Raw genomic sequence first — 16,077 nt, 5'->3', positions numbered from 1 at the left:
TTTTGTATCTCTTTCAGGGCAAAAGGAAGGCTTGCATTCTTTTCTTTATTGACAGTTTTTATTTGTACAGCTCTTGAGAGGAATGTAGAATGAAGATGTGGGTTTCCTTATTGGAAAAGAAGCTTACCAAGAGCAGTAAAACTATTATAGAAGAAAAATACTTCTTAAGCTTGAGTATTTTTTTAATATGTAAACGTTTTGGTGTTGCTGCTCAGAATAGGATCAGAAAGTGAAACTAGAGAAGTCCCAGCCTACGTCGTAGACTAAATTCACTCTGATGCATGCCACAGAATTCATTCATGCTGGCTAAATCTCAGTGCCATGCTAGAGAAGAATAAGCTGTGCGCTATATTTTGCATATCCAGGTTTTATTCTAAAGGAAGTTGGCATGCAGCATTAGAAGGAAGCTGCGATATGCTCCGGTAACTTGTCTAACAGGAGCGATCATGGGATCAGTGCAGAAGGACAAGCTAGAGCTTTTCTTTCTATGTACTTGGACTCCACCAACGAGACAGAATTTGTTTCACAATTAAAGTTTAATGAATTGTAAGGCAAGTTACTTACTTTTTGCTAAATATTAAATTATTCCATTGGTTTACTGTAGTGCCATAAAACAGATGAGAAACCTATATCTTTTTTTAAAAGTGATGGATGTTTACATTACCAAGTTGGTTGACTACACGCATCTAAGCATTGCAGAATGTTAAATCTAATTCTTAATACTCTATTCTGAAAAAGCTTGCTTTGGTAAAGAAAGGTAAGTGCAATTTACCTTTCCTTTACTGAATAAGAAACAAGAGCATACTACACCAATCCTTAGGTTCTTTAATGTTTAACCATCTGGGGTCTGTTCTGAAACACTGACCTTTTCTATTGTTCCAACTTAATGCAGATAGATTTTTTTTTTTTCCAAACAGATGCATATGACTAATCCAACCGTGATCTCACTGTAAAAATCCTTAGTTCTAGAGGTGTTTTTGCCTAGTGAAACAGTAACTCGTATAAGCTTATAAATACTAGGACTTTGTATTATGCGTAACTCAAACTGAGGCTATCTGGTCTTTCCAACCCGATGACTAAGTTACCTCTGAATGCTCTCCACATTGCTGAGAGTCACCATATGCATGTATATACCGTATATAACACAGAGTCAAAAGGCAGTGGAACTCTAGGAGATGGAGGCGATGCTGGCTTCACAGGAATTCCTCCGTTGCTGTGCAGTAGGTGCAAGGCTTGGTAAGGCATGTAGCTGAGTCCCAGGGTAACCTGGTGATGGCAACTTCATCAGCCCGTGCCAGCTCCCTTCTTCCCACAGCCAGGGGTTTGGATTACCCAGCAGCATCCCACCAGAATAACTCTGCTGCTGGTCACCTGCTGTAGCCATGGCACAGGAACTGCTTTTGATCTGCTTGTGAGCCACATGCAGCTCACGAACCACAGGTTGGTTACCCTGACTTAAGCATTAGCTCACCTAACAAAAATCTGTATTTTGTAGTTCTAATTCAGTTGCTGTTGTTTACATGGGCTGCACTGCATGTTTTTCAGTAGTGTATTGATCTCTAGTGTTGAATTGCATGACTGTTCTAGCGTGTAATCTGTATGTCTCTTGTTTTAATTTTTTTCTTTTCTTTTCTTCTTTTTATTCAGACAGGGGATTTGGCTTCTGTGCAATTAGCAGGAACTCCAAATAGATGGGAGGTCTTGTCTGCAGCTCCTGCCACTATAAAGGATGAAGCTGGTAATATAGTACAGATTCCAGGTGCTGCCACAGTAACTTCAAGTGGGCAGTATGTCCTTCCTATTCAGAGTTTGCAAAATCAACAAATCTTTTCTGTTGCACCAGGATCAGATTCGTCGAATGGTACAGTGTCTAACGTACAATACCAAGTAATACCCCAGATCCAGACAGCGGATGGTCAACAAGTTCAACTTGGCTTTGCAGCCTCTTCTGATAATAGCAGTATAAATCAAGAAACCGGTCAAATTCAGATCATTCCTGGCTCTAATCAAACCATCATTGCCTCTGGAACACCTTCAACTAATATTCAGAATATCTTATCACAGTCTGGTCAAGTCCAGGTTCAGGGAGTTGCAATTGGTGGTTCGTCTTTTCCTGGCCAAGCACAAGTAGTTGCTAACGTCCCTCTTGGACTGCCAGGAAATATTACTTTTGTACCCATCAATAGTGTTGATCTAGATTCTCTGGGACTCGGCAGTGGTTCTCAAACCATGACAGCAGGCATTAATGCAGATGGGCACTTGATAAATACTGGACAGGCCATGGATAGTTCAGATACTTCTGAAAGGACTGGTGAGCAAGTTTCTCCTGAAATTTCAGAAACTGCCACTGATAATGACTTGTTTGTGCCAACATCATCTTCATCACAATTGCCCGTTACCATAGACAGTTCAAGTATATTGGAACAAAATGCAAACAACTTGACCACAACCAGTGGTCAGGTTCACAGTTCTGATCTTCAGGGAAATTACATTCAGACATCAGTCTCTGATGATACACAGGCTCAGAATATTCAGGTCTCCACAGCACAGCCAATTGTACAACACATACAGCTTCAAGAGTCTCAGCAGCCAACCAGTCAAGCCCAGATTGTACAAGGTATTGCGCAACAGACAATCCACGGTGTGCAAGCAAGTCAAAGCATATCTCAACAGGCTCTTCAGAACCTTCAACTGCAGCTGAACCCCGGAACTTTTTTAATTCAGGCACAAACAGTGACCCCTTCTGGGCAGATAACCTGGCAGACATTTCAAGTGCAAGGAGTTCAGAATTTGCAGAACTTGCAAATTCAGAATGCACCTGGTCAACAAATAACTCTAACCCCTGTGCAGACTCTCACTCTTGGTCAAGTTGCAGCAGGTGGGGCATTGACGTCAACTCCAGTTAGTCTAAGCACTGCTCAATTGCCAAATCTACAGACAGTTACAGTAAACTCTATAGATTCTGCTGGTATTCAGCTGCATCAAGGAGAAAATGCTGGCAGTCCTGCAGGTATTTACTTTACTCTTTTTGCATAAAATTGTTTTTTTATTATTATTGTATGTACTTGGTTTGAATGATGATAATCATAACATTACTGTTTTTGCTGCAGAAGCCTTCAAAATACAGTGGGTTAAAGTAATGATAGATTTTACTTGAAAGTACTATTGCATAAGAAACAACTGTAGTGGTAGAACATGGTCCTACCCCACTTGTGTTACTATAAACTCCTGTAACTCTCAACTGGTCATATTAGTTAATTGCACTTCTAATACAATGTTTGTCAGTACTTACAAGTCTTACAGAAACCTGACAAGCAACTACGCTTCCAATAAAGCAGTGTCATTAGCATTACCCGTAACGAATAGATGAATTTTTCATGGAAAATCCAAATATGTGTTTACCATTATCTTTCTTGAAAATCTGTGGATCCTCTGAGGTGCTGTTATTGACCTGATGTTTTTTTAAATTAATTTCCTGTTGATATAATGTCAGTGTTACTAGGATGTACAACACCCATGTAAGCAGAAGTGAAACAAGCATCTGAATATCAAAATGGAGGCCGTACTTAACAACACATATGAGTTTCCAGTAGTACATATTTGCGTTACGTTTCAGAATGTACAGTTTTGAATGATGAGCATCACAGCATGTTTTATCTCTGTAAGCAGATAAGAAATGTGATTTTCTTAAAATAGGAATTTCTTAGTGTGAGGAAAATACAAACGCGTGTTTATTTTTGGTAAATTTAATACAGTGCATTCCCAATTTCAGGGCTTAGCTACTTAAAAAAAAAAAAAAAAAAAGAATAGGAGAGGTTCAAGAATAAGAGAGCCTCAAGGTGTTTTGTTGTACCAGAAGCCATTTAATCTAATCATTTTGGCGTTGTGCTCAGGCTAGTTATGAGGGGCAGAGTGGGTAGTAGAGATAATTTTGGAGGGAAGTGCTGCATAAAGTAGCTTGGGAATTGCTATTTTACTATAATCACGTGATCCAAGGCTCCGCTTCATTAAGATACTGAAGCATACATGTATAATGTAAAGCATGAATGTTTTGTATTGTATGCCTATTTAAACACATGAGCAGAAAGCAATATTAAGTAAAAATGCGTAGAGGAGCTGCTGAGTTAAGGCCTACTGATTATAATACTTGCATATAGTTGCTGCTGTTGATATATTGTATGTCATAAGCTTACTTTTCCTTTGTGATCTAAAATTTGAATTTAAAATAATAAGTGGGATGTTTTTCTAGTTCTTTTTGTTTTGGAAATTACTTCTATATTATAGATTTACTAAGGAGAAGTTACCCAGACCTAGATAAACCTGTTTTTCATTGGCTCGTCAGCAACAACAGCAAATAAATGAGTGTGCTGCCAACAGCATTTGCTCTGCTGGGTAATCTTCGTTCTTAAATTTTCTATTTCCAGTGAAAACAGAAAGTCTTGGTTTGTCTCTGTCACACCTTGTTACCTATGAGGGCAGTGGGTCTAGACATCAATAACAAAAAGCCTGTGATTTGTCTGATGGTGTCTTCCCAACCCTTGGAAAAAGAGCCCTATGGCTAACTTGAAGTACAAGAAAGATGGGAACTTCTTTATTTCTGAGGTTTATATGAGTAGGAACATGTAGATAATGGTTATTGCTTACGGATTAACATAGCATAAATTTGAGAGTAAAGATAAAAAAGAAAAGCAGAGAAGAACCAAAACAAAAGGCATGTGAAACAGAAGTTGAGCCAGCTGTGTATATGTTAGTTTGTCCATTGACACTCTTTGAGAGTGTTTTAATGCCAGTTCATAATCAACTGGAAGGGAATTCCATCAAGCATTCCTGAACTATTCTTCTGTAAGGAATTTCACATGTGAATCGAAGTGAATAAATGGGATATAGGAAATGTGATTAAACAGGCGGATTCAGCCAAGGCAGAGCAGAAACTATTGCCTGAAGTGACTAGCTATAAACACCTGGTTATATTAAAGACAGGGCAGAGATTTACAGTGACATTTTTCCTACTTGTCTAGGAGTGATATATGGACTGGAAGGCATTAAAACTGCCATCCCCTAAATTTGGGGAGAATTTAATTGGTCCCTCCTTTATATTACAGGAAACTGACTTTTCCAAAGTAACGATCAATCTAGCATTCAAACGGAATTATCTTGACTGACCTTCACTACCTTTTCCATATGAATCTCTCATTTTGTCTATATCGAGGTTGTCTAAGATAATCTTGTTGAGTGATTTTCATCTTTTTTTTTTATAACACCCCATGGTATGGTATGGCACCCTTTCTTCACTTTGAAGAATAAATGCATAAGTAGAAGCAGATAGTGAAATGTTCATTTTTTTTTTCAGTGGAGAGTATATTGCTCTTCTGACCTGCAAATGAGGAAAAACAGTTTAATTTTAAGTTGAAAGAGGAAGGTGTATGGAAGGGACAGCAGAATGAGAAGGTAAAGCTAAAGGGTGAGAGGTTACTTTATTCCTCTTTTCTACAAGCTACCAATGAGCTTTGAAGCAAGATAAGGTTTTCCCTGTATGTTCTCCCTCACCTCAGTGAAGTGCACATTAAAATGCAAAACAAACAGACAAAAACTTCCATAACAAATACTGCTAGGCTGTATTTTGTGTTTTCATTTAGCAAAACTTTTCTACTTGAGGCTAAAATAAAACACTTTCCTAGTTTTGGATCAGAGGTGGTTGGTAATTATTTGAAATTCAAATAATACAGGTTGCTCTGTTAGCTGTGTAGCTGGGAAAACCGAAGGTTTGGTTTTAGCTTTTGGCAGCTACAGTCTGTAGTGCAAGAGGTGTTGCTTTCCAGATAATCAATGGAGAACATCCTCACTATTCTCATGAGCGTGTGAGAAGAAAAAATGTCTTTACCTACATCCTACGTTTTACTTAATGGAAAGTCATCACATACCTCATACAAAGCTAATAGTTCTGTCCTGTAAATGTACAATTTTCTTTGAAAAACGTCCAGTAATTATGCTTTCTACCAAAATGTTTGTTTTACTGGGTGTACGTATGCGGAGACTTTCATTGCACTAAATTTGTTTTGGAAAAGTCCTAGATGAGTTTATTTTATCTTTGGCTGTTTATCAGAGCAGATATTCCATCTTTTTGTGATTAGTGTTGTCATGAGGTAGAGCAGGGAAGGGTGTTGTTTTGTCATATCTGAAACCTTCTTTAGCATTGCTTTTCAGAACAAATAGGTGGTATCAAATGCTATCAGTGTGTTACCAGTGGCAAAGAGAGAATACCTTTTCACAGGTGTTCTAGCTTCAGTCCTTTGGTCTTGAGAGGAAGCTAAGCCTGAGAAAACCCTTGAGTAGTCTACTCCTTTTATAGGCACTTGGTAATAAAACACTGCATTGTCTGTAACAAAAAGAGGCATTAGGCACACTGTTCACATTACTCTTTAGCAACGTACCTGTTCAAGGAAGGTATTTGTTTCTTCGTTGGTTTCTTCTTAAAAAGTTTAATATGAAGTAACTTTCCTTTTGGAGTACAGCAACATATAGTAATAGTGTCTAAGTTAAGTTATTAATATACCGAATCATGCGTTTGGACTGGTTACTACCTGAAAAAAGACAACTTTACCAGGTCTGATCTAGGTTACTTCACTTTCTGTAAAGCTGGAATGAATGTTTTTTAATAATCCTTTTGACTTTTCCAGTAGCATCTGAAGAAACTAGCGAGTGACCTGAGAAGAAGTAGCATGGGCTTGAGAAGGGACTTTGCTGCTTATCAACCCAGGCACACTCAGCTGGAAGATTAATTTATTTAAAAATAAAACCCCACAGTTTTCCATTTGGTCTATAGTTGAAATAAAGTCAAAGGGGTCCCTTTCAAGAGCTGACTTCAAGTGCTGCAGCAAAACTGAGGTCTTAATTTTTGCGTCTTTCTTCCCAGCTCCTCCATTGCAGGAGTATGTACAGCTATTTAGGGACTCATCTGCCTGCTCCCACTGAAGCTTACAGTTGTGCCTGTTGATCAACTTACACCAGTTGATAGAGAGTGGGAGTGGCTGGCTATTTGTGGTGGGGACTTCATTCCATTCCTGCCAGAACCTGAAGTCACTGTCGTGCTGAAATAATTGAGCTATTCTAAATTTGGCCAAAAAAATGGCAATTTTCTAGGTAAATAGTTGCCTAAGTAACAATTTCTTGCTCATCTGCTGATGTCCTGATGTCTTGTGAGGCTGATGTCTGACATCCATTAGGTAAAACAGTCTAACCCCCCCCCCCCCCCCAAGATAATTAAAAATGGAATATTTACGTTTTATTTGCTGGAGTGGTTGTTTCAGTGTTCTAATGCTTCTGGTGAAGTTCTGCAGAATGCTACTTAAAGCATAGCTTTCTTCTGGCATCTAGAACTTTATAAAAGGTTTTGGCTAGTTTTCAGTGTTACACAACTTTTTTCTTTTCAAGATTCTTGACTTTTTTCTTTTCAAGTTCCAGTTCAAAATTTTATTAATTTTACTTTTGGTTTTGCAGTTTTTCCTTCTAAGGCATAGTCTTCCAAGCTTTTGCAAGAAGGGCATAGTGTTCATATGAAATTAAATCTGTTAATTAGAAAAGAAAAGTCTTATGAAATCAAGTAAGCTGAAGCTATGATGTTAAATAAATATTTTCATCTGACATCTGTTTTGGGCTATCCCATTTAAATTTGAGGCGTTTAGTTTACATGTTGTAAAATCAATGTAGTTTAAAATGGTACTTCCACTGTTCTATTTTTGATATGAAAAACTTGAATTGGAAACTGACAGATTTAAGTTAGTGCAGGAATTAGAGCTATTTATGTAGCAATCTTATGTAAACAGTTTGCTTTCAGCATGCAAGAATTACATTCCCTATTTCCATCATTTTCAAAGGAAATTAATAAATTGTGGAAGAATTAGATGATCATACTCGTGTTTCATAATCTTGCTTATAACAGCATATAGCAAATTAACTCACTTCAAGTGTAAGAAAGTTTGTATAACTTTAATTAGTCTTTTTTAATGCAGTATCTACTGCTGTGGTATAGAATTGCATTTTTTCTTTGAATTCTGGAAAAGATTGAATCTTAACGTGCATCCTCCATGTCTGTGGTTGATGTGCTTCTCTGCTCTCTGTATCCCAAAACAGCTCACAGCCTAATGCACTTTCGTACAGCCCACGGTGGTGAGGCTTGATGCATCTGTGTTCAGGCGATAGGTTGTGGATGGGCTGTACACATGGGAATACTGCTTGGATGAGATACGTTGTCTAAAGAGGCTGTTAAGGGTGAAAGGAGGAAGAAATTTGTATCGTGAGTGGCATGTCCTCTTCATTTTTTGGTCATACAGAAGAGATAGTTTTCAGTCTGCATTTAAATGTCATTGCAATTTTTAACCCGTGTGTTCCATGTACATTTTGTACCTAATTTTTCTTATTCAAAACGTTTACTGTATCCTAATAAGTCACTTGCTGTGCAGAAGTCTCAAGTATTTATGTCAAGAATGGTGTCACCATAGATTTTAAACAAGCGAACACCAAAAAACAACTTACTTTTTGATCTCATAGTTCCCATAATCCCATCTTGAGTGGCATTAATTCTTTCCCTACTTCTTGAGTCTTTGTTTATCCTTTTTCAATATTACCACATTGCTAGCTTTTTTCTAAGCCTGGTGGAGCATTCACATGGTCCAAGGCTTACAGCATTAAAACTGCAGAAAGCTCTTCAGCCTTCTGTCAAAACTACTGAATGAAAATTATCCTAATCTGTTGATTAGGATCTTTTGATCTGTTACTAAGTATTTATTTTAGTAGCTTTTTTTACATTTTCCTAATTTATTGTCAGTGAAAAGCATTTCATTCTCATCTAGTGGTAGAACTATTATTTGGCTTTAAAGCCAAATACGTAACAGAAATTCTTACTGTACAGTTCTGCCTTTCTGAATTGCTGATGACAGTTTGGTCTTTTAATCCTAGTAGCATTCTAGTACTCTTATGCAGGAATATTTGACCCAGAATTCTGTGTCCTACTGCTTTCCTTACCTATTTGTGCAGTTCCTGGCTTCTGCACTGAGTATGGCGAACTCTTCTTCCCCCTTTGTAGCAATCCCCTCTTAAATTTTTAACAATGGAAAATAGGGGAAAAAAATAGGGGCATGCTGTAGCAGATACCACCCTTCAAAAGAACCCAAAATCTTGAGAATCTGTAGACAGTGTATCTTCTTTGAAGAACTGAAGTTGCTGTAGGGTAAGTAAGTGTTCTTTGATGCATAATTTGTGCTGCGATAGCACTGGTATAAGTATTGAATGATTGAAATTTTTAAAGAATTGGTGTAGAATAATGCATGGGATCACTTGGAAATACAGTATGTGGCATTTCTTGCAAGAGATCTATAGCTCTGTTTTTAATCATTTTGCTGGTACTGCTTCAATATTCAGTACTGTGAGGTCCTGCTCTTAGACTTGTATACAACTTGTACACAAGCTGTTTTCCTTAGAAGCTTAAAGTGTGATTTTGCTCTGTTGAAACTAGATGACAGTCTTTTCTCTGAGCTGAGCTTCGCTAGTATTGCAAGATGACATTACACAGTGTGTTTTCTATTACCCTTCTAATTTATGACGTAGCAAGAATACTTAAATTCAAACATAAGTTTTGAGGGGCAAATCAAAATAGAAATCATTCACCTAGTTGAATTTCCTGTCTGAATGACTTGGACAGCAGTCCAATTAGGTAGGCTTTAATTTAGATAGGAATTAGGCTAGAAGAAGGTTAGTTTGGATGGGAATGAACAAAGGCAGTATCTAAGAAATCTTTATTAAAGCTTCCTCACATCCACAGATAAAAGCAAGATAAGTCAAGACACTGAGGGAATGAATGGTGGGTGCACTGTAGAGAGAACAGTGAAAGCCAAATGAGCAAGAAGATGGAAAGGAGATGGGAATTCACATCTGTTTTCTTTTCTTGAGAAGAGGGGTGGGAAAGGAAGTATCTATTTGGAAAAAAAAAATGAATAGGCATGACTGATTACAAGACATTGAAACTGTAGACGGACAATTTGTGATGCTGTGAGGAAACTGGTATGAAGGTGTATGCAATGCTGATACAAATCTGTTTTCAGTTGAACAACCATATTCCTGCTTCTCAGATCAGGAACTTGTAAATCTTAGTTGAGTTAAATGGCAGGGTGGCTTTCAGCATCTAGGAAAAGAAGCTAAACTGGAAGCCCACAGTTTGGAGTCAGTTACAGGTAATTCCAAGAGTACCTTGATGTGACAGTCTGCAGAGGCAGACAGATCCTAAAATTATGGTGGTGGTGATGAAGTATGCAAATGAAGAGGTTTTGCACTGCATCTTCATGCCTTCTTCTTTTATATCTGTTTTTGTAACTGTTGGGTAAACCAATAATTTTTCTCAGAGATGGAAAAAAAAAATAGTATTAAAGTCCCACTTGAAACAGACCAAAATAGAATGTGAAGTTTTTCTTCTCTGTTTTGATTCAGTTTAACTGCTGCGTTCATCTGATACCTGATGAAGTGAGTAAGTGACCTGGCTGTATCGGTGGGCAGCGGTAATTCTTTCCACACTAGATTGTAGCTGAAATATATTCAAGAATAGTTCAGCTGCATTTTTACCTGCATAGTTTCATCCTATCAGTTAATCTTCTCTGAAGCACTGAAGATGAATCTTCTAGTTATTACTTTTATTCACCAAATACACTTAAACTTGTTCTATGTTGAAGCCAGCTCTAGTTTTTATGTGATTATGGAATAGTCGCTTTGGAACAATTATGCACCAGGACCCCAGTTTGCATCCTTTAGAGGAAAGCAAATACTAAACCAGATCTAGCTCATTAGATACCAAGAAGAATTCATTTGAAATAGTATCTTTGAATTTCCCTTTCATACTTAGGAATAGGTCTTGAACACGTAATGAAGAAGTAAGGACATAAAGAAACTTGGAAGCACGGAAATAAAATAGTAATAAAGCAAATGTGACCTTCATTTTGCCCGTGTTTAATTGGTAGAAAATGAAAGTTGCCTCAAATTTATCAGTGCTTGTCATGACATTAGGGGTTATGTTAAAAAAAAAAAAAAAAGGGGGTTTAGTCCCATTTTTTTGCAGAGCATGTGTGAAACCTAGTATTCTGTCAGTTAAGACTGAATTAGAATGGAACACATCCAGAGGAACACCAAGGGAGAAATATGGTGTCGTTGCTATCTATATGAATTTGCATAATCTGCAGTTGCATTGCATTTGAGAAGACTCTTAACTTTTGCTCTTCTCCATGCTTTCTCCCTTCTACCCCTTCATTTTGTTCCAATGTCTAAATTATACCCCCTTCTCCTCCCCAAAATAGTGATGGGATTTACCCTTATCTCTTGCAATAACGTAGAATCTGCTCAGAGAGCAGCAGCCTCATTGCTTCTAAGGATCCTATTAAGGCTGTCTGATTCACAATGGGATTTGATGAGATCCACTCTCACCTAGACTACACCTTGAAATGGGAATTGGGAATAGAGTGATACTGTTGGAAACAAAGTGGGTTATGAAGGGATTGTGAAGTCTGTGTACCTCCTCAGTTCTTGACCAGCTCTGTCTGCAGTTGTCCACTGTCCAGACACACACCTCAGGAGCAGAGCAGTTCCACGTTGCATATATAATGGAGAAGGACTGACAGGCTTTGGGATGTTCAAAGTTTATTCCAAGCTTGACCATACCAACTGTGCACTGGGTTTGGAGCATCTAGTGTTTTGATCATCTTTTTAACTAGAATATTGGTGCGCATGTTCAGATACCCAAAAACCAGAAAAGTTGTTACAAGTGAGGCCCATAGCTACAAGGAGAATGCACAGACAGTTGTCTTCTTTGTGACTGGTTATTGCAGATATGATTTGCCCATATAACGTGGGTATGTGGAAATGGAAATTGTGTTACGTGGAATGTTTGACTTCAGTAGTGGTGTTGGATTTGGTAACACAGTTTCATCCCTGATGTGATCCCCTTTCTACTTTACTGGGCCATGTTGGTATCTCTTTATAAGTATGTGTATGTAGTGTTAGCTGGATTCACTTACTGACTTTTGTATCTAAGATGATAATGAAATTACCTTCTTAAAACAATGTTTTATTTTATTAGCATTACTTCATCTCGTTTTAGATGAACACCTTGTGGCACACTTGATCAGTCAAAGAATTTTAACCGTGGTGTCTACCACAGCCAGCCCTAAAGAACTGCTTGGAGATTTTTTTGTAATTTTTTTGTGGCACATCCATACAAGGCTGAATTGGTCTGTGCTGGCAACCTTATCACTTGGCTGTGTTTGAATTCCTATTGAGTGCCCAGTTGCGTAAGAGTCAATGAGGCTTTTGCCTTTTTCTAAAGATGCTGTAAGTGAATATATTGGTGTGCTTAATAGTATATCTTTCTTTTTCTTCTGATAGTTGGAGGCCTGAAAAAATATGATGTTTCTGAGGTACACATAGGCAGGTTTTTATTTTTTTTTCTGTTCATTTAATAGCAAAATTTATACCTTTCATGTGAAAGACACCTTGCTGCCTGAAATTTTGAGCTTCTTACTGTAGCAGTAAATCTTAGTTAGTGTGCAGGTGACTTTGGACAGTGTAAAAGCTTACTGCAGTACTTCTGCTGATGTTACCATATGCATAGAATCAGCAAAAGTAAGCGTGCTAGCTTTTGAATTCCCATAGCTGAGACTGGCTTTTTTTTTTTTTTTTCAATCTAGTTTCTAGCATTGACTTTTGCAGCTAAAACAGTTAATAATCTAGACTTCCTTGGTTCTGACCTGTAATGCTATCCCAAAAGGAGTGATTTCCTCAAGTTGAAATAACTCTCAAGTTACGTCAGCAATGTAGTTTACAGGACAATCCCACAAGCGGTTATATAGATGCAACCAAAAGGAAGGCAAACTATGGTGTTCAGAAAGAGTGCACTGACACCTTATTAGCACCAAGAAATTTTTAGTTTAGCTGCATCCTTTGTCTCTAAACGCATGCTGGACTTCATTTGGAAGGTAGACCAGGTAATTATTACTCTTTACAGGTTTTACCATGAATTTATTTATTGATCTTCACTGCGAGCAGTTGCCAATTATGATCTGGCCCAGTACAGTTTTACATATGTTTTGCTATGCAATTTGTTTAGCTTTGTCTTCGTTATAGAGGTGGTAGCTGATGCACTGACTCCCCAAAAGAATTTAGAATTGCCACAGTGCTCACTTAAGGTTTTAGTGTTTGAGTGGAGGTTGTGTTGAGGATGAAAACCTACATGTTAAGAGAGTCAATTATGCAGAGAAATCAGTTGCTAAATGCATCCAGGAGGAGACAGTTTTTAGTTTGAAGCTTCAAGGAAAGAAAGAAAAAAAAAAAACACTTTTGATGGCTTATTCACTAGTTTGTGATAGTGGCTAATCCATTTTCACTGAAAAAAATCCAAACTAGAGTGCTGAATCTAAGAGGGAGCTTTCTAAAATGCCATACAGAAACTTTTTTATAAATACTGATTTATGGACTTCCAGCTCATGGGGAATCCAGAGTAGTGTCTGGAGGGAAAAAATGTTCCTGTTAAAATGTAAATTTGTTGAAATAGTTGTCTCACAGTGTACTGTGATACTGTACTTGGTTCTTGGATTAAACCGAATGAATGCTGTGTAGCTTTGTGTGGCTGCCCAGAAAGAGCGCTCAAAGCAACAGTTGATATATGCTCATTACCTGCTGGTGGTATTGTGTGTAATATGCAGCACTTATTCTTTGAGTTGGATCTAACTGCTTATTTCCATGTTACTGTTTTAAAAGCTGTGTGATGTTTATGTTCAGCTTATGATGACAGTGATGGTAGAAAATAGAGCTTTTACATGAGGGTAGTCCTCTACCTTTTAGTTGGATGTAGTACTTCCAACAAATGCTTAGCATTGAATGTTCACATTGGACACTACATTTTGCCTAATAGGTTTTGCGTTTGGATTTTGCTTTTCTACCTGTGTTTTAGGTGAGATGAAAGAGTGGTAGAAGATTCCATTTTTTTCCTAAAACGTGTACTATTTAAGGGGCATTTAGATGCTTCCTTGGAAGGGGAGGTAGAGTACACATACTTGTGAATGTGTATCCTGTGAGTTGAGACTTGAGACGTTTTTTCTGCTTTCATGAAATTGCAAAGATCTATTTTGACTACCAGCTCAAAATAACCTTAAAGTAGTTTGGGTTTTGTTTACTTCTTTCTAATACTGAACATTCTTCCTTGAATTTTTTCTTCTCTATGAATAGTTTAAGGAAAAAAAAAAGACATAAATTTGAGATGAGAAGGGGAAGAGGGAACAAAGGAGTTAGGTTTTTTTTTTCATTGGATTTCTTAGTCTTTCTTAGGTTGAAACCTTTTATTTAATTTATTATATTATTTCATTTGTTACTGTGCATACTGAAAAAATCCTGAAGATCATCTAGAAAGAATGTTTCTACTATGCGTCACATTAATTGAGAAACCCTCTGGGAATATAAATGGATACTCAGGATCATTTGAAACATGCGTTTACGTTTTTTTTTCCAACCTCTTGTTCCTCATTTTTTCCTATCTTTCAAGCAGCCAAAATCTTGCAGGTGACAGCATTCACTACCAAGAATGGTTCAAACTTGAAGTTTAATACTTTGTTACAGCATGTCTTCAACTTTGAATTGTATAGTAAGATAAACTTTTTAAATACCTTACGGGTTATAAGGGCACAGAAGCAATGTCAGTATGCACTAAAGTATGTTGACTTTTGACAGACATAGTGCTCTCAACAGAAAAAAAGATTTGATCATAATGGTTTCCTTCTCTGTATTTAATGGGCTACTTATGGATCTCTGTTTGTTCTTTTCCTCAGATATTAGGATTAAAGAAGAGGAGCCTGATCCAGAAGAGTGGCAGCTCAGTGGTGATTCTACACTGAATACCAATGATCTAACACATTTGAGAGTACAGGTGGTAGATGAGGAAGGGGACCAACCACATCAAGAAGGAAAAAGACTGCGACGAGTAGCTTGTACATGCCCCAACTGCAAAGAAGGTGGTGGAAGGTATGTAACTTTCAGTGTCATATAATGCATATAATAATGAAAACAAATAATGAGTGAGGAAAAAAAGGAGCCTTAGTTAATAACAGTTGGCTATAAAAAGAGAAAACTTTGGGCTTATGTGCTAAAGGACAGCCACCTTTATTTCTGGGCTTGCAGATGGAAGGGGAAATTATTCCATCCTCTCTGAGTTACTCCATTAAGATTAATTGGAAAAATCTGGTGTTAGATGCCACCTAGTACAAGTGAGGGGAGTAGAACATTGCTCTAAATAATATGAAAATGAAATATTTTGGAATATGTGCATCTGTGATTGGCTTCCTATCGTATGTCAGGGACTTGATTAAATGCTGTGTTCCTGCATTTCCTCACTGATTGAGCATTTTTTTTCTGTTTTATTGCTTTGGCGTGTTATAAAAATACAGTTATCCTGGTTTTCTTTTTTGCTAGGTTCCTAAGAAAAACAACGTTTGTATAATAACCCTAAATATAAAATTTTTAATTGGCTGATTGTTTTAGTCAAATTTAGTATAGATATGGCAAATGCAAAGATATTAAGTTTCTATTCATATAAGACTTCAGGGCTGCATACGAAGATTTTATTCTATTCTAAAACACTTCTATAATTGTGATATTTGAAAGGATATAAGAGGGGTAATGGGGATAATAGACTAAATATTTTCAATTGTAAAAGGCAGCCTAACTTTGTGTTGATATAACTATGCAAAGACTTATTTCTAGTACACTGAAATTTGCCCATTTTGATAATACTTCATTCTCTAAAGTGGAAGTCTTATTTTTGTGGGAACTATAATGTAAATTACTGAGTTCTGTTTCAAGAATCTGTCAGTGTTCCACGGCTTTAAGAGTTGTAAATGAGTACTGGCTAAATACATGTATTGTCTAGCCTTTTGAGCTTTTTTTGCTCCAAGTTCCATATACCTTCTTTGCAAGCACAAGGAGATAATATTTTAGTCCGCCTAGCCAAATAAAAGTTATTTTTTTTAAGACAAAAACACTTTCATATGTTTT

At 37.2% G+C, this 16,077-nt stretch overlaps 1 protein-coding gene across 3 annotated transcripts in view; it reads left to right on the top strand.

The window, feature by feature from the left end:
* SP3 (Sp3 transcription factor) overlaps positions 1–16,077 on the top strand; it is a 36,496-nt gene that overhangs the window by 10,724 nt on the left and 9,695 nt on the right. Inside the window, exons 4-6 of one of the 3 annotated variants that reach the window (XM_083842028.1) lie at positions 1,648–1,759; positions 1,844–3,010; positions 14,856–15,048. In XM_083842028.1, the coding sequence (XP_083698154.1) occupies positions 1,648–1,759; positions 1,844–3,010; positions 14,856–15,048 (1,472 nt within the window). Of the gene's footprint in view, positions 1–1,647; positions 3,011–14,855; positions 15,049–16,077 lie in introns of all 3 variants that reach the window. The other 2 variants (XM_083842029.1, XM_083842027.1) reach the window with 2 other exon arrangements.

Source organism: Anser anser (genome assembly GCF_964211835.1).
Source record: "Anser anser genome assembly, chromosome: 6".
Classification (NCBI taxonomy): Eukaryota; Metazoa; Chordata; class Aves; order Anseriformes; family Anatidae; genus Anser; species Anser anser.
This window is presented reverse-complemented; position numbering and strand designations above follow the sequence as displayed.